This window comes from Artemia franciscana, chromosome 17 (genome assembly GCF_032884065.1).
Source record: "Artemia franciscana chromosome 17, ASM3288406v1, whole genome shotgun sequence".
Classification (NCBI taxonomy): domain Eukaryota; kingdom Metazoa; phylum Arthropoda; class Branchiopoda; order Anostraca; family Artemiidae; genus Artemia; species Artemia franciscana.
The window spans coordinates 3,970,751-3,990,488 of record NC_088879.1 but is presented as its reverse complement, the minus strand read 5'-3'; the positions used below and the strand labels follow the sequence as shown (position 1 = coordinate 3,990,488).

Below are 19,738 nucleotides of genomic sequence, written 5' to 3'. Positions count from 1 at the left end.
GCTCCGTAGAAATGAAAGTGAGGTTTACCTCGAGAAATGAAACGTATTTAAGTTACCCAGCTCAACAGTTACCACAAATAAAGTTGGTGTTGATGGTTGTTCGCAGCACAACTAGAGAAATCTGAACCCTTGAGTATTCATTCGACTTTCTATGAAAGATTAGTCCTCATGATTAGTTATGGACCAGCGAGTATATGTTATTGACAGCAGTTAAGGCAAAAACATCTCTCTGAATTTGGAGGTTAAATTTAGACTAGAAAAGTAGGCATTACTTTGAAACCTATGGAAGAGGTTCCAACTTTTGAAGTATTTGATTGGATGAGGTTGGGTAAGTAAAATGTGGCAGATGTTCAATGGTGACCAAGTAAAACATGTTAGGTAAATTGTAAAGACATTAAATCTGAAAGCAATCCCAATATAGGGGAACCTACGCATGTTCGAGATAATCAAAAATTTGAGAGTAGACATCGAAGCTCCCCCAGTCAGCTATTTATCTGGGACTATTAGAAGAGGACATATATCAGAGTAGTGTACGTTGGCCTTATTTTTTGCTTCATCAAAGTGCCAAATCTTACAGCTCACTGATCTTAGGAAAAAGTGCAAGAAATTCTCAAAACTGCCTTGTTAAATCTTATTATATTGGTACTCCTTATTTATATAAAAACAATCAAAATCAAAAAAGAAAATATCAGCATTTTTTAAACTTAGTTCTAGTTCTAGGTAAGCACTAAGTAGTCTAACGTAAGCACTAGTTCTAAATAGTGCTACTGTAAATAGAACAAATTCTCCCATAGAGAGACGAATATAGTATACATCTTTGGTTTACAACCCAATGCAAGAATCTATTATACTGGGGTTTAGACGTATTGCACCCGGATAATTACCCCCCCCCCCCTCCCCTATGTTCCCCAAAAGCATCCAATCAAAATTTTAAGATAACTTTTTTTTTCAAATAGTCCAAAGGTCAAATAACCATGTTTACGGGTTTGGTAGCCCCCCTTCGGCCCCCGGGGCAAGCACTGTAAGCTATGCAAGTTGCCCATAGTTAAGATATAAGGTTTTTATAGGAAGGGTGGTCTTATAAATTTAGGAGGGGTGGAGATACCTCAAACAGTTCTTTTTAATGCCAAAGCATCCTAAGTCTCACTGAGCCTTCAGGTAAATACATAATTAGTTCCAAGGAAGGTAGGAATTTATATTTAATCACTTTTGATTCCTGAGAATATTTATGGTATATGTTGTTATTATAAAAGCAAAGAGTAGCGTTAAACCCCAAAATTAATAGAATTTATTCCATATAGGATAGGGCTGGCCCCTTTTCATCCCAATCTTCCCTCATGGTCGTAGAAACTTCAGAGAATGCATTCCGACGCTACCGCTTTTTATCATAAGAGAATACACACATTCACTACCCAATTTGTTTTTTCATGATTAGCGGGCTTCGAGACCAGACTTTGTCTTCTTTGACAATATACAATTTTGGCAATCAGTAAAACTAGTTTAGCATCAACCACCAAAATTCTCTGGTCTAAGAAACTACAAAATTGAAACGCATAAATTCATGTCTCTATTAATATTTATTACTGTATCTCTATGCGCATTACACTTGCACATTTTATTAAACAGAATCTTTGCTATATACTATTAAATCATTTTAGCATCTTAGAAAGCTGCTCTTCAAATAATTGAGTGCAAGGTAGCGTCAGAACACCAAGGTAGCGTCGGAATGCCCCTTGTTGGCATTCCAACGCTACCGCTTTCCAAAAGAGGAACAAATAATATTAATAAAAATCGTACTTTAAAAGTCCGTGGGACTCCTTCTTGTCGACAGGCGATGTAGAGACAAGCTGAAGCAATAGATTCGTTGGACCTTCCTTTAAGCGATTTTCCATCATGAACCTAGAGTAAAATCAAACTAGAATCCCCCTTCAAGCACTAACATAAAACATATTTCCAAGCAAGGGCTATCACACAAAGAAAATACTATTTTGAAATAATGAAGGATTATAAGCTTCTTTTTTTTAGATTGCTCACAATGGAAGTACGGGTCGTTTTCTACGGACATACCAACGAGAGACAGAGATATGAGCCTTAAGCCAGAGAAATAACCCAGATTCCTTTGGCCCCCCAGATGGTCGAATCTGGGAAAACGACTTTATCAAGTCAATTTGTGCAGCTCCCTGACACGCCTACCAATTTTCATCGTCCTAGCACGTCCAGAAGCACCAAACCCGCCAAATCACTGAACCCCTCCCCCCCAACTCCCCCAAAAAGAGAACGAATCCAGTACGGTTCCGTCAATCACGTATCAAGGACATTTGCGTATTCTATCCACCAAGCTTCATCCCGATTCCTCCACTCAAAGTGTTTTCCAAGATTTCCCCCTCAAACTCCCCCCAACGTCAAAAGATCTGGTCGGGATTTGAAACAAGAGCACTGAGACATGAATTCCTTCTAAATATCAAATTTCATTAAGATCCAATCACCTATTCGTAAGATAAAAATACCCCAATTTTCACGTTTTCCAAGAATTCCGGTTTCCCCCTCCAATCCCCCCAATGTCACAGGATCTGGTCAGAATTTAAACTTAGAGCTTTAAAGTACAAGATACATCTAAATATAAAATTTCATTAAGATCTGGTCACCCTTTCGTAAGTTACAAATACCTCAATTTTCAAAATTACCCCCCCCCCCCCCCAAACTCCACCAAAGAGAGCATATTCGGTCCGGTTATGTCAGTCACGTATCTTAGACAGGGTTTTATTCTTCCCATCCAGTTTCATCCTGATCTCACCGCTTTAAGGATTTTCAAAGATTTCCAGTACCCCCCAACTCCCCCCCCCCCGATTACGCTGGATCCGGTTGAGATTTAAAATAAAAGCTTTGAGAAACAATATCCTTCTAAATATCCCATCACCCGTTCGTAAGTTAAAAATACCTCATTTTTCCTAATTTTTTAGAATTAACCCCCCCCCCCCCCCAACTACCCCAAAGAGATCGGATCCATTCCGGTTATGTCAATCATGTAACTAGGACTTGTGCTTATTTTTCCCACCAAGTTTCATCCCAATCTCTCTATTCTAAGTGTTTTCCCAGTTGTAGGTTTGCCCCTCCCAACTCCCCCCAATGTCACCAGATCCGGTCGAGATTTAAAATAAGAGCTCTGAGACATGATATCCTTCTAAATATCAAATTTCACTGAGATCCGATGACCCGTTCGTAAGTTAAAAATACCTCATTTTTCTAATTTTTCAGAATTACCCCCCCCCCCCATAGAGCGGATTCGTTCCAATTATTTAAATCACGTATCTAAGACTTCTGCTTATTTTTCCCACCAAGTTTCGTCCAGATCCCTCCAATCTAAGCGTTTTCCATCATTTTAGGTTCCCCCACCCCAAACTCCCTCCAATGTCACCAGCTCAGGTCGTGACTTAAAACAAGAGCTTTGAGACACGATATCCTTCCAAATTTCATTGAGATCCGATCGCCTGTTCGTAAGTTAAAACTACCTCATTTTTTCAATTTTTCAGAATTACCCCCCCCCCCCCCCAACTACTCCAAAGAGAGCGGATCCGTTCCGGTTATGTCAATCATGTATCTAGGACTTGTGCTCATTTTTTCCACCAAGTTTCATCTCGATCCCTATACTCTAAGTGTTTCCCAAGATCTTAGGTTACCCCTTCCCAACTCCCCCACCCCCAATGTCACCAGATCCGGTCGAAACTTAAAATAACAGCTATGAGACACGATATCCTTCTAAACATCAAATTTCATTAAGATCTGCTCTACCGTTCGTAAGTTAAAAATACTTCCATTTTTCCGAATTAACGGGTCCCCCACTCTCCCCCAGATGGTCAAATCGGGAAAACGACTATTTATAATTTAATCTGGTCCGCTCCCTGATACGCCTGCCAAATTTCATCGTCCTAGCTTACCTGGAAGTGCCTAAATTAGTAAAAACAGGACCGACAGACCGACAGAATTTATGATTGCTATATGTCACTTGGTTAATACCAAGCAACATAAAAACGGAATTTTGATAACAATAGACACATCAAAAGAATCGAATTTTTATGCTGATTTTAAATCAAGTTTAGTCCTACCCATAAAAAGTTACGGGCCTGAGAATATTTGCCTTTATTTTCGAAAAAAGTGGAAAATACGTCCTAAGTTGTAGAATCTTAATGAAAATTACACCATCAGATTCAGCGTATCAGAGAACCCTACTATATAGATTTTAAGCTCTTATCTGCACAAACGTGGAATTTTGTATTGTTTTCCAGAAGAAAGATCACAGATGCGTGTTTATTTGTTTGTTGTTTTTTTTTCCGGGGGTGATCGTATCGACCCAGTCGTCCTAATATTTTGCAGGAGGGCTCATTCGAACGGAAATTCAAAGTTCTAGTGCCCTTTTAAAGTGACCGAAAACTGGATGGCAACTAGGCTCCCTCCCACGCTCATTTTTCGTGAAGTCACCGACTCAAAATTTTGAGATAGCCTTTTTGTGCAGCATAATCAAAATATCGAATAACTAGTCTTTGAGGATGACTTAATCCCCCGCAGTCCCCGGAGGAAGGGCTGCAAGTTATGAACTTTGCCCATTGTTTAAGATAAGATAAGATTTATTTATCATGAAATACACATACAATATTACATTTTACTATTCTCCATAAGGCTCTTTGGCCTGCAGAGAATACAGCATTGGTAATTGATAAGTATACAGATGTTTTCAGGGGTGATTGGGTTACCAGGGAGGATCTTTCCATGGAAGAATTTTTCATGAAAGGAAGATAATTTATATAAAGGGGGCGCTGAATATCCCAGCTTTATTCTAAAACGATCAGAAATTAAATAAAAAAAAACAGTTTTTTCAACAGAAAATATAGAGGAACATTGAAACTTAAAACGAACAGAAATTATTACGTATACGACGGGGGTTCGTCCCCTCTAAAAATACGTAAAGTATTTTTAGTAGTTTCAAAAGAGCTATTTATTCTAATTAAACGGCCTTTGTGAATCAGGGATCATTCTTAAAGAATTGGAACAAAATTCGAACTTTAGCGTAAGGAGCGAGGCATCGACGAGGGGGAACCACCTTATATTACGTATATGAGGAAGCTCGCCCCTTCGTCAATACTTCGCTCTTTACGCTAAAGTTCAAATTTTGTAAAATAATAGCCGATATAAGCAACAATTTGTTTGTGTTATCTTCCGGCCAATCTTATTATTTAATTTTACCTCAAGCAACTTCATAACTATGATTTTAATGTGATGGTAAACCAAAGATATTGTATGACTTCGGCTTATGATTGTTATTAAATAATAAAAATAAAACAAGTTTTTTTCCAACTGAAAGTAAGGAATAACATTAAAACTTAAAACGAACATGAATTATTACGTACATCTTTTAAAGATCTTTTCTTTCATTTTTTTTCAGTCATTTGAGAATTGCTCAGCTTGTGACTCGTTTCATAAAAATAGTTTCGACCTCTTTGGCCGTTTTGTTACTATGCCTTACAAAATTAGTTCCGCAATATCGCTAATTTAAGTTACGTGGGAGAATCTTTCCAAAGAGAAATATCTCAAGGGGGAAGGGAATTTCCCTTGGAGGGGGAGCTGGATTTGTCGACATTATTTAAAAAATAATCAGCAATAAAACAAGAGCTAAGAGCTCATAATGCATTTGTGACGAGGTCGGAAGAGCCATAAGCCAAGAGCTCATATGGTATGAGCTCTAGCAAAATACTAAGAATCAGTAGATTGCTTTAAAAGGAGAATCAGAGGCTTAATGCCGGTCGGAATTCAAAATAAGAGCTCTGAGTCACGAGGCCCTTCTAAATATCAAAATTCATTAAGATCCATTCACCCACTCGTAAGTTAAAAATACCTCAATTTTTCGAATTTTCCCCCTCCCTTCAGCCCTTGGATGGTCGAATCGGAGAAAACGACTTTATCAAGTCAATTTGTGCAGCTCCCTGACACATCTACCAATTTTCATCGTCCTAACAAATCCTCCAGTCCGGTTACGTCAATCATGTATCTACAAAATTTATAAGTGTTTATCAAGATTTCTGTTTTTCCCCTCCAACTCCCCCCAATGTCAAGAGATCTGGTCGGGATTTGAAATAAGAGCTCTGAGACATGAGTTCCTTCTAAAAATCAAGTTTCATTAAGATCCGGTCATCCGGTCCTTCACTCTAAAGTTTTTCCCAGATTTCCGGTTTCCAAGATTTCTGTTTCCTCCTTCAACCCTCTATGTCCCCAGATCCGATTCGAATTGAAAATGAAGCACCTGAGACATAAGATTCTTCTATATATCAAGTTTCATTAAGATCCAATCACCCATTCGTACGATTCCTCGCTTTTCACTATTTCCAAGAATTCTGGTTTCCCCCTCCAACCCCCCCCCCCCAATTTTAGGGAATCTAGTCTGAATTTAAAATAAGAGCTATAAAGCAAAAGATCCTTGTAAAAATCAAATTTCATTAAAATCCGATTACCCGCTCGTAAGTTACAAATACCTTATTTTTTCTAGTTTTTCCAAATTACCCCCCCCCCTCTCCTCCACCAAAGATAGTGGATATGGTCCGGTTATGTCAGTCACCTATCTTGGACTTGTGCTTATTATTTCCACCAAGTTTCATCCTGATATATCCGCTTTAAGCGTTTTCCAAGATTTCCAGTCCCCCCCCCCTTAATGACACTGAATACGGTCGGGATTAAAAATAAGAGATCCGAGTTTCGAGGTCCTTCTAGATATTAAATTTCATTAAGATTTATCACTCTTTCGTAAGTCAAAATTACCTCACTTTTTCTAAAAAGTTTTAGAATTAACCCTCCCCCTCCTATCCCCCAAAGAGAGCAGATCCGTTCCGGTTATTTTAATCCCGTATCTTGGACTTGTGCTTATTTTTCCCAACAAGTTTCATCCCGATCCCTCCACTCTAAGCGTTTTCCGAGATTTTAGGTTCCCCCCTTCAATTCCCCCCAATGTCACCGGATCCAGGCGGGATTTAAAATAAGAACTCTGAGACAAGATATTATTCCAAACTTCAAATTTCATTAAAATCCGATCACTCATTCGTAAGTTAAAAATACCTCATTTTTTCTAATTTTCAGAATTACCCTCCCCCCCCCTGCCAACTCCCCCAAACAGAGTGGATCCATTCCGGTTATGTCAATCACGTATCTAGAACTTCTGCATATTTTCCCCACCAAGTTTCATCCTGATCCCTCCATTCTAAGCGTTTTCCAAGATTTTAGGTTCCCCCCAACTCCCCCCAATGTCACCGGATCTGGTCCGGATTTAAAATAAGAGCTCTGAGACATGATATCCTTCCAAACATCAAATTTCCCTAAGATCCCATCCCCTGTTTGTAAGTTAAAAATACTTCATTTTTTCTATTTTTTCCGAATCACTTGGTTAATACCAAGTGCCATAAAAAAAGTTTTTTTCAACTGAAAGTAAGAAGCAACATTAAAATTTAAAACGAACAAAAAATATTACGTATATGAGATGGGTTGCCTCTCCTCAGTAGCTCGCTCTTAAGCTAAAGTTTCTTTTTTAACCTTTAAAAAAGGTTATTATTCTTATTAAATAGCCTTTGTGATTCGGGAGTAATTCTTAAACAACTGAAAAAAAAGAAGGCTATAATAATTTTATTATTAGTTTTAAAAAAAGTAAATTAATATGCAAATTTCGTTTAATTATTCATGTACGGTGACCCAAATTCAAAACCTAAATAACTATTAAATACATTCACACTTAAAATATATTTAGAGTCTACTCACCAATCCTCACCCGAGTACAACCGGTCTCCGCACCACCTACTTACAAAAAATAAATAAAAATAAAAATATATATATATTCATCGAGGATCCAACACTCACACCACCCAAATCTAAATAATTAAATTCAATCTAAATAATTAATTAAATAAATTAAATCTTAATAACTAAACAATATAAATAACTGATCAATAGTATAATTTATTTTTTTTTTTTATTAAAAAATTCTTCAACCGTTTCTTGAAGGATCCTATGGTACAGGACCGTTGAATCCCAACAGGAATGGAATTCCAGGCACGTCCGACAGCAACTATCAGACCAAAGTCCGAGCGCACTGCAGGGGTGGATGGCACCAGCACATCATCCTTGTTTCTAGTTTCATAAGGACTGACATTTCGAACAATTTCAAAAAGCCCGGAAAAACTTGATGGAAGGTCTCCACGGAAATACTGAAATGCAATGAAAGAGAGGTGTAATGTATGAATATCTTTAATCTTCAGAAGTTCAACAGAAATTTGGGTGGTAGACTGAAGAACTTTTGCTGCTTTCAGTTGGAGATTATGTAAAGGTGTAAGTACAGATGGAAATGTTGACATCCACACTGACGAGCAGTAGCAAAAATAAGGGTAAATAAGAGAGAAATATAATAGACGAAGGATAAAGAAAGGAAAGACTCGCTTCAGCTTCCGAATAATTCCAAGGCCTCGAGAAACCTTTAATCTCATTGACTCAGTATGCCGTTTGAAAGATAGATTTTCATCCAGAAGTATCCCAAGGAATCGAATAAACCGGTCAGCTGGGCGGGATATGGATCCCTTAGATGTTTTAAGCTCTGTCACTGTAGGGCAGCTTTTGCTTATGCGGGAGAATATAAGAAGAAACGATTTTTTTTACATTCAAAGCTAACAAATTTGCATCAAACCAACGATATATATTTTCTGCCATCAATTGTAGCTTGAGGATAAGAGATGATTCATCAGGTGCTGCAGCCCCCAGGGTGGTGTCGTCGGCGAATGCAAAGAGTTCTTCATGTTGAACTGGAAGGGGATACTTGTTAATTAAACAAAACACACCCAAGAAGTGAAATAGTATTAATCTTAATGAAATATAGCCATCATATAACCTTTAGTTTATATAATAATATAATTTGGGCTATAGATTTGCACACTGGGAAGGCATTTTCTTTTGCCATTTTTTGAATGGCCTCTTTGGCCATTTTTTGAATTGAGGTAATTTACTTATGTTGTATGTTGTTATGCTGCTATGTTATTTATGTTGTTATGTTTTTTGTCTTGTTTTTTCTTTTTTTGTGTGTTTACTCCACAGTATAATGTACTTTGTGGGTTATAAATAAATTATTATTATTTATTATTATTACATATTATATCTAAATTATACTTCTAAATTTGGCTTTCATTATAGCCAAAAAATGGAATTAGAATATATTTGTAGTAGAGCATATTGGTACGGTAGTCAAACTAGTGCGTAATGCTAAATTATAGCCAAATTATAGAAAAAATTTGTCTTTCATTGTAGCCGCGAATCGGAATTGGAACATATTTGTAGTAGAGCCTACTGGACGATATAAGGCAGTCAAACCAGTGACTGAGGCTACGCTTAGATTGAAATTAGAGTAGTGTGGTTGGTGTTAATAGCAGGATTCTAGTGACACATACTTAATGACAAAGAACATTAAAACCCTAGCCCATAGTAACCAAAAATGAAAAAATCACAAGCGAAAAAGAAGGATTTTTTTTTATTCGGGAAGAGTTAGATACGGTATTTAAAGAACTGATAAAGAATAAGGCTGCAGGTACTAATAGTATGGTAAATGAATTTTTCCTTAATGTAGCGATTTAAACTGCCAACTTGAATAGTTATGGAGGAGAAGTATTGTGATAAAGGTGGAGTGTGCGTAACTGTGTTGGCCTCAGGTGGCTTTGTGCAGCAGTGAGTCGCTAGTAGTAGTGGTAGTTAATTTGATAAGAGAGAAGTACCTAGTATATATTCATCATGGATGTTCATTGAATTTCTCCAGAAATATGGATCAGAATCAAAGTAGTAATTAAAGAGATGGCTTGATTTCTGTAGGAGATATTTTACTTAGTATGATGAAATTGATTAGATTACGAGTCACTGAAGATAAATTTTAAGCGAAAAACAGTGTGGCTATAAAAAAGGAAGAGGATTCGCAGATGATCGCGAGATCGCTCTTAGATTGATGATTCGGAATTGTCTGAGTCGTTTGAACCCTTTAGTAGTCATTTTCATATACTATGAATAGTATGAATAGTTGAATATTATGAATAGTAGAATAGTAGAATATACTATGAATAGTTGTTTAACCAAAAAAATAGGAAAGCCTTATTCCGATATATTGTATAATGGAAAAATATCCCATATATCGTATAAATGTCGCACAAGGTATTAAGGTTATTAGTGCTATGTAAGCGAATAATACTCTCAAGGTTAGGGTAGGAAGCAAGATTAGGTGGTCTTGGTTCAGCGTTGGATCAGAATTCAATTTGAATGAAATTCAAGTTGGTATCAATCCATGGCTAATTGAAGAAAAAGCGAAGACAGTTGATAGTCTGAGTGAGAGGCACAGGTGGTACAAGGTTGGCAAGGTTGTATTTTATCCCTGTTTTTCCGAATTATTTTCACGGAGTTTGTCCTGAAGAACGAAGCAACGGCAATAGGAAGGATCCTTCATTGCAAGAGAAATTAGACATTTATCAGACTTGGATTATGCAGATGTTGCGAGTATTTTAAATAAAAACATTAGCTAACTGATTAAATTTATCGTGAAAAATGGTGATATCAGTGGAATCAGGCGGCTTGGTGCTGGGATGACCTGTCAGTGGTAGCAGAGGTAGTGGCATATCATATTGGAGGCAAAATGTTGACTTAGTAAAAAACCTATTTATTTCCCATTTATTGTTTTTACTTTTTATTACCAGGCCCCATCGAATAAATCAAGCGGTTGTCGAATGTTAAGGGACAGCCCATTCACCCCAAGATGCTGGGATTTTATTCCTATTTTAGGTGACAAAAACGGTCAGAATTCAGCACACCACCCTTTTGCCCCCAGGCACTCACATGATCCGATAATAAAAATCTTAATAACAATATTAAGAAATTCAGTTAATAGATACAGAAAAAAGGCTGCGTAGAAATGGCTAACGTTAGCGAAAAGAGTACTCTGAAAAGTCAGTAACATATCCATAAAAGCAAAGTATACTGTATATATATATATATATATATATATATATATATATATATATATATATATATATATATATATATATATATATATATATATATATATATATATATATATACATATATATATATATATATATATATATATATATATATATATATATATATATATATATATATATATATTTCAGAAAAGTATATATTTTTTGAAAAAAAAATAATATGAGCCGTCATTAGACATAACTCTACAACAAAAACAAATCAAACTAAAAAAAAAAAAAAAAAAAACAAGAAATTAATATACACACAAAAACTAAAATCTTACGGTTTAGCACCGTAAGATTTTTACTTCCGTTTTAACCGTAAGATTTTTACTTCCGTTTTAACCCAGGGTAAAAATCCATTCAATGTCGAACATTCCATGAAGTACGCTACTTAACGTAAGAATGTATGGAGGCAATGGGTCATTGTGGCCTAAGCCTTGACTTATCTTGGCGAGTCCATAGATATAAACAATTACAATAATAACTTAACAATGTAAAAATGGTCTGTGAATTGCCTACAAAAATAATCCTCCAATCAGAATCTAGTTTAAATCCGTAAGGATCTTAACTAATCCAGCGTGATAGGCTAATGTAGCCAATGCAGAATAGGTATAAGAATGGCATAACTTATGTCTGAAACAGGCCATTTGACAACGCAATTCAGGTCTCTGTTGCTATAAAGGGTTAATAAAAGCCATCCATTTTCCCTCTCATTCCGCAAATTCCATCTAAGTCAACTTTATTGAGATCATTTTACCGGAATAATCGTCGTAGATGATAGTTGCCTGGTTGCCAAAGACGCACTGGAATTTTACCAATATTTTCTATGTTCATCGGATGGAAATAAGACAGTAGTTTATCCATCGGTAAGTAGAAGGTCGTTGAGGTAAATTGGAGGGGGGAGGGTGAAAATTAAAAGGATACATTAATGCTGTCCATGCAAAAATGTGATTTTGCAAATCGTTCAAGGGAACGGTAAACCTGCAGTTAGGGGTTTTCAACATTCGCTATTTCAATTAAACGAAAGTTAAATAGTACGGTAGTGAAGTTCATAGTCTCTACTGGTGGTGCTGATCTCCTTTTCAGGGCCCATCAGTCTGGAGGTGCAATAGAGGGTTGGGAGCCACCCATCCTATGGTTTCGCATGCCCTTCCATGTTGAAATTAAAACATATTTTAATTGTATTGCTGGATTAACCCTGTTTAGTTGTCTCCGCTTTTTTGTGCTTTACTTTTTTATAATTTTTTCTGATGCTGCAGATTATAGTTTATTGCAAGAAAGTTTATTGTTAACTTTTTAAATGTAATAAATATATTGATTTTTCATTCTATAATCACCAACCATAATTATTTTCATTGCAAAAAAATCCATACTGATATCAATTGAAAATCCAACCCTAGATCTGGCTGCTACGCACATGGCTGCTGACTATCATAACCTGACTATCACCAAGATTGCTCTTGTTTTTCGGGAGAGGATCCACCCTATTTCTGAAACAAGTAAAATTTTCTTACGTTTTTTATATATTTATATTTTAATATATTATATACTTTATACATATATCAGTCAATTTAAAGATTTTCATATCTTTCAATATTCTTTGGGTTTATGATATAACTTATTTGCTAATAGACAGCAACAGCAATTTGTCTTTTACGAAATTTCTCTATAATTTGTTCTAAGGACTTTATCTATCAAGTTAGCATCTGAGCGTTCCAATTTCCGAAAATATAGGGACATACGACATTTTTTTCTGAATAACAAGTTGATTTACCTCTTTGAAAAGGCTATTAGCTCGATCCACAATCGTCCTCGGTAAATTGATTCTATCAGCCATTGTTGAAATCTCTCTCACAGCGTTCATTAAAGTTCGATCGGAGCTACTCATCTAGAGAAATTGAAAATAAAGTAATTGTTCACTTTAATAGAAAATTCTTCTCCTGAGATCTTAAAGCAACAAAAGCCAAAAAGTCAAAAGAAATTTTACACAAAGGTATGCTTAGGGAGGAAGGGAAATAGAACAAGATATTTGGATGATTACAACGAAATTTTCTTAGCTAATTAATTAGGTTTCACATGGGTAAATTTCAAAAACAAAATTCAGAGAAATCTTCATTTGTTCCAGCTTCCAGCTTCCGTAAATTCAATCAATTCGTCAACAAGATGGTTCGAATGTTTAGATGGCATGTAAACATTCAAAATTCTCTTCTTTTTCACATGAGTTTTTTTTTTTACCGCTTCGTGCGGAAAGGATGATTGCAAAAAGCATAGGATACGGCTCATTGAACCAAAAAAGAAAAATTTCTAGAGCCCTGTTTTGGAGGGGGGAACATAAATGAAGGGTAAGTATCCCCTCCAGTACTCAATACCGCACCCTAAGCACACGCATAGCTTTCCATAGTATCGGATAAACATTCTGACAGTATTTGGCTCAAAGTGATATGTGTTAGTCGTTAGGAAGTTAAGTCTCTGAATGATACAACTGAAATCTTCTTTTTTACATTTTTGTAGTCTTTATTTAGGTTTAGTCGACCAGAAACAGGAAACCTCTGGGCTCACTATGGACAACAAATCGATTGTGAAATTGGAAAATTACACCAAGGCGAAAAGTCAAAATGATGGTCACCAGCTTTTTTTTCCGGAAATTTATTCACGAGGTACACCGTCCAAACAAATTCCCGAAGGGTTAGCTACTCTTCTCCGTAGTATAAACCAAGAAAAACTGGCTAGTGATGGTGCTCAAAAACACGTTGAGCCCTAGTTCATAGCACAATCAAGTTAGAGGTAAAACTAGTCCCTGGAACAACTCATCACAACCCCACTTCCATTTCAGCATTGTGGCAAAAAAGTAGGTATGATACATCTTTTTAATCCAGAACTGCGCAAAATTTTCAATATGTCTAAAGTTGGGCTGTGTCCCCACCACCGACCCCCTTCCCCCAAATGCCCGGCCATTCTACAGCAAACCCTTAAGCAGAAAGGCAAGGATGTTACGCCCAATTTGAACTAAATTCATGCAATAATTTTTTATCTACGTGACTGAGGGACCAGTGGCCTTTTCAACAGTCACCAATCCTCCCACCTCCTACTCGGAAGCGAAAAGATAGGTATGTTACCTCTTGTTTAAAGCGACAAATGCAATTATTTTTAAACTGTATGATTTAAGGCAAAGTTTGGCATGGACCGTGACGTGTTACACTTAATTTTGAAGCTGAAACACACAAGGATTTTCAAGCATCCAATATGGGTGAGGATCAGGCACGTACGCAGGAATTTTTTTTCGGGGGGGGCCAAAACCGTCGAAACACCAGATATAAAGTAGCACTTTTTTTATTTAGTAATGGAAAAAGCACGTATATCGGAAAATACAGATTAACTTTAATCTGTAGTATTGTAGCGGGTGGGGGAAAGACGATCGAAATCTCAAAAGTACGTTTTATGCTCAGGTTATGTTCATAGCGATTTAGAACCAGTGATTAATCTATTATACCCCACTGAAAGGGAAATTTTAGGGTTAACAGTGCAATATGGGTGCTGCGAGGGGTAGTTCTTCTATTGCAAAAACGTAGATTTTATTGAAAAATGATAGTTTCCAAAATTCATCCATTAAAAGCTGTACTTTATCCTGAAAAGGGGGGATAAACGCCCTGATAGCAAGGATAATACTATTTTGCTGTGGAAAGCAAACTCTCTTTACCAAAAAAAAAAAATAACAGTACAATTGCTAATTACTTCAAAGAGGGTAAAAAGTTAGACAAAAAATGGATTAATAATTGGGCAGTGACTTGACCGGATAATTGTATGCTGTAAAATTCTCCAAAAAAGGCTTCACACATGCATCTAGATTCTTAATAAATGTCCTATTTTCGCCAGAAATCCCAAGAAACCATGGGAAAATTAAACATTTAACAAAATTTCAGAGGGGCCCGGGCCCGAAGCCCCCCCCCCTGCATACGTACCAGGTGAGGATGATGGACCCTCTCTTATTGTGGCAATCGTACTTTTTAATAGGAAAGGCTATTTTCGTTCTGAAAGCACCAGAGATCTTTAATTAACATAAAAATAAATGAACTAATTATACAAGCTTCTGACAACTTCTCATACTTTACTTTGAGCTTGATTCTACTAAAGCTGAAAATGTACTCTAAAATCCCCCCTCTCCCCATGAAAAGAGTCTGTATACTTCCCAACATTGGCGTAGCTAAAGATTCGTGCTAAGGGGGGCAGGCCGGGGCAACCGACCAGCTGATGAAAAGTCGCAGCATGATCTCAATTTTTAGTAATCCGATTTAGAATTTATAAGTTTTTTAGTGAAGTTGAAGAACTTTGGAAGTTATCAAGCGATTTAATGAAAGATGCACTCTGCAGGGAAGTTCACAATTTTCTCTTTAGTTAGGCATACTATCACATCGATGTTCTCATTTGGGTATCTGGACTGCAATAATTCAATTTTTTTCAAAGTGCGTGCCAAAATTATTGTTGTATTTCACAAAAAATTCACTTATTTACAAGAAATTGTCCTTATTCTTGGATGAGAAGTCCTCTTGATGACCTCTTACAGGCAAATCCTAACGTTTAAAGGTCGGTTTTGAATCTACAATCTCTATTTTCATTAATATTTTGCTCTTGTTGTTCTAGATCAAGCAGGTAGACATACCCAGTTTTACAGACTTTTGATAAGAAACACACTTTGGAGACTTTTTTTCAGATTTTATTTTTTTAGGCATATTTTATACAGACTTTTGGTAAGAAATATTTTCAAGATAGAGGGAAGATTCTACATGGTTTTATTTAGCCTTTCTTCCTATTGCTCTACCTTATTTTCACAATTTTTTTTGTCATTGGTCACGAACTCCTTCCTTACTGGAACTCCTTACTTTTTTTCAGATCATGTTTTTTTTAGATATTTTTTTTACAGACTTTTGATAAGAAATATTTTCAAGATAGAGTGAAGATTCTGCATGGTTTTTTTTAGCCTTTCTTCCTATTGCTCTACCTTATTTTCACAATTTTTTTTATCATTGGTCACGAACTCCTTCCTCAATGATGTGCCAATACACAAAAAAGTAGAACTCGCCTTCCTCGTGTTGCATTCCAACCAGATAAATTTTTAGCAATATTTTGACAAAAAAACAACTGAAGTTGCTAACAAATTTTGTGTTTAAAGAACTTATATGTAGCTAGAAGAGTCCAGATTGCAGTTCCTCCTTTTTCGCTCATAAGCAGTTACTGATGAATCAAACCTAACTACTTTCGATACTACACCTAAAGCAGATCTTTCCCTTAGGTAGTTTGCACTTGCCCTTGTTTGTTTGCCCTTTGAATAATCAAATTTTTCTTGTACTCGCACTTCTCTTGCTTCTATTTCACTTCTCGGGGGATCTTCTTTCGATGTAATTCATCTTGCTCAAAGTGAGGCAGAAATTACATTTGCCCCCTTTTCAGCATCAGCAGGTGTCTTTGGGGATACATTATGAAAAATGACTTGATATTTTTGAATTTCTTTCTGTTTAAATAATAATAATAAAAAAAACGCTGTAGAACACCAAGACCCATTGACAACCAAATATCACTTGTGTAAGATTGTTGCTGCAACTAATGCTATTGGTCACGACTTTTAAAATAGACACGCAACTGAATATAATAATGGCTACTTGTAGAAACCACAAACGTATGATAAGAAAAACTTTAAATGCCCATGCCGAGCATTCGCATCTCCTCCTACTGCTCCATATATTTCTACTGATCCTTAAAAGAGAAGGGGCAAAATATTGGTTAACTTCCCCCCCTCATTTCCTAAAAATTTGCAGGCTAAATTTCATATATTAACATACTTTCCATTCATTTAAATCTAACTTTTCTTTCTTTGGCCTCTACAAAAGTATTAATTATCGCGTATTAATCATCTCTTTAGGAATGGTGATGAAGATATGGGAAAAATAAAAAAAAAATCATATTCTCTTCGTTTACATTTACTGCCAACGACGCCCTCTACTTCATTTTAATAAAATTAAAATTTCAAAAATTACAAAAATATTATAACCATTAGATTATATATTTGAAATTTTGCGCCCCTAAAATACCTTCACCTGGGGCAAGTGCTCCCTCCCGCCTATAACTGCCTCCGGTTCATTATAAACAATAACCTTAAACTTGTATTCCTACAAGTTTCTAGTTAAGCGTATGCTTACTGAGGATGCTAGGATCAAGATGACATGGTACATGGCACTTGCTGTGAAAAGTACCATGGTAGTTCTAAGCCAAAAAATGGACGAATGTACAACAGCCAATGTTTCTACTTCCAAACTGCTACTACTACAAACAACTCTTTGCGTCACTAATCCCCATGAGACCAGCACAGATGTGCGCACTCCACCTCCCCCAATCTGTTCAACGTTTCACTCTACTTCCTCCCATAAAGTTACACTTTCTTTAAATTTTTTTCTTAATTTCCCATCTTATTCTAGATGTGTTTAATTGGTATCTACTTCTACAACAAATATGTTATGCCATTTACCCATCCAAGTTAAGACACTGCCAAACCTCCACCTCCAATCCACCCACAGCTTTAGTTTTAGTTGTCTTCGAGAAATAAGGATAATTCTCGTTGTTTCGTTCCACGTTAATTTGGCAGGCGAGCTCCCCTTGTCAAAGATTATTTAGTAAAATGATTTTTTGGGTGCAGTCTTTCTATTTCCTGAGACAACGTCAAAAGAAACAGGACAACCTATCATGCTGCCGTGTATTTTTATGTAATTTTCACTTGAATTATTGATAAAATTACTCTTGGGGTGCGACCTTTTTATTTCCCGAGAAAACGTCAAGAGACTACCATACCATAGTTTGGCTACCATGTGCTTTTGTGACAATTTTCATTAACCTTATACAAAACTGTAGAGAAAAATAAATGTCTACAGTATTATCCTGGTCCAGCAAAATCAAGGACTTCTGGCATGCTCTCCTCCTGACAGGTTATTCCATAAAACTATTATTGGGGTGCAATATTCGTATTTTCTGAGAAAACCTCAAAGGAAGCACCACACCCAAACTTGATTACACTTTGCTTTTATGCAATTTTCATCTGCATTTATACGACTACGACCAAAAAATAAATTTCTATTTATTTCTTGATATTCTTCTATCACTTCTCTTGTTTTCTTGATATTCTTGTTTTAAGGCAAATTTTTCATTGTAATTTAGGAATTTCGGTTTGAGAAAATTCTAGAGCCTAACTGGCCAGCCATGACAAAACAAAGAACTAAATTGTGGTTTACTAAAATACAAAGAATTTGCGGTTTCATGGAATTACCTGGTGAACTGTATATGTGAGTATTAATTGTGTATATATTAGTTAGGCTGTTTTAGTTCTATAGATTTTTTTTTATTATTTCAGTTTTAGGTTCTAGTTGTGTTATTTTTTCTTTATCTATCACTTTTTTTTCTTTTTTTTTCTCTACGCTGAAAACGCCTTCGTCTTCGAAGAATTGAAAGATCGAAAAATTATAATCTTGTTCCAAATTAATCCAAGACGTCTGGTATATTCCCCTCCTTACTGAATATTTAGCTAGAAATTACCCTCGGTCTTCAACCTCTGTCTTTCTTGAAAGCACTTCAGAGGATTGCCACGACCTGGCTAGGTTGCAATTTAATTTCATAGTTTTCAATTATTCTTGGGCAAATCCACTGAGCCCAAAAAATTCAGACAGCTTTCAATTACAAGTTTGCACGCCACAAGGGAGCTTCATAAGACAAGGATTAACATCAAAGACAAAACCCAGATACAATTTAAAATACACAGTCAACCCCTTAAGATAAAGATATGATATCGTTTTTTATTAAACAAGAGGAAGGGTAGATAATCATGCCTCAAAGCAGTTTGTGATGATGGTGATGCACATTGAAGACAATTTTGCTATGTTTACTAAACGATCGATTAATTTTTATTAAGCAATATTTAATAAATAATCATGGGTTGGAAATAACATGTAATCAAAAGAAAACTTATGACTGTTTCATATGTTATATTTTATTCTTTTGGATTTATTGTACGAAGATCATCTGAATAAGCTTGCTTTTTATAGGCAACAATCACAAAAACATTTTCGGAAGGAAATTTATTGATTAACAAAAAATTTTCACTTGGACATGTGAATTAAATATCTTTGGTCTCTGGTTAGAGGCTACAAGTTCAGGTCAATCAATGCACAATCTATTATTGTTGCTTATAGAAAGCTAGATGCCAGCATCTATTATCAAAGTTAGATACCAGCACTAGTTTCATAAAGATCTGGTTGGGTTTTTTTTTACCGAAGATGATCGTTCTCGCCATTGATTTACTTTATACCAATCTGCCAGAAAAAAACAAGAGGATTATTTCGAAAGGGTATTAACTTAGCAAGGAGTAATAATATAATTCAACATGGCTGCCTTGACCGCAAAACCAGGTGTAGTTTGGCTAATAGTAACTGCGATTGGAAACAAGAAGATGAAAAGCAAAGTTTCAGCACAGAATCTCTTTGAAGCCGAAATAAATAAGATTAAAGCCAAAATACGAAAAAGAAACCGGCACCTCCGAGAGAAAAATAGTGGTCTAAGAAATACTGCTTTATCTAATTAACAAATTGTGGATTGGTGGATGTCACTTGCGCAATCCGGCTAGCAAAACATTTTACCAAAGTTTAGCT

General features: G+C 36.0%; 1 protein-coding gene across 4 annotated transcripts in view; it reads right to left on the bottom strand.

Annotated features, from left to right (window-relative positions):
* Window positions 1-1,655: 1,655 nt before the first annotated feature.
* Window positions 1,656-19,738, bottom strand: part of LOC136037692 (transcription initiation factor IIB-like) — a 43,268-nt gene continuing 25,185 nt past the window's right edge. Inside the window, exons 5-7 of one of the 4 annotated variants that reach the window (XM_065720447.1) lie at window positions 12,829-12,942; window positions 7,792-7,827; window positions 1,799-1,899 (exon numbers count right to left, since the gene is read on the bottom strand). In XM_065720447.1, the coding sequence (XP_065576519.1) occupies window positions 7,798-7,827; window positions 12,829-12,942 (144 nt within the window). In that variant the 3' untranslated portion in view covers window positions 1,799-1,899; window positions 7,792-7,797. Of the gene's footprint in view, window positions 1,900-7,791; window positions 7,831-7,899; window positions 8,826-12,828; window positions 12,943-19,738 lie in introns of those variants that run through there. The other 3 variants (XM_065720448.1, XM_065720445.1, XM_065720446.1) reach the window with 3 other exon arrangements.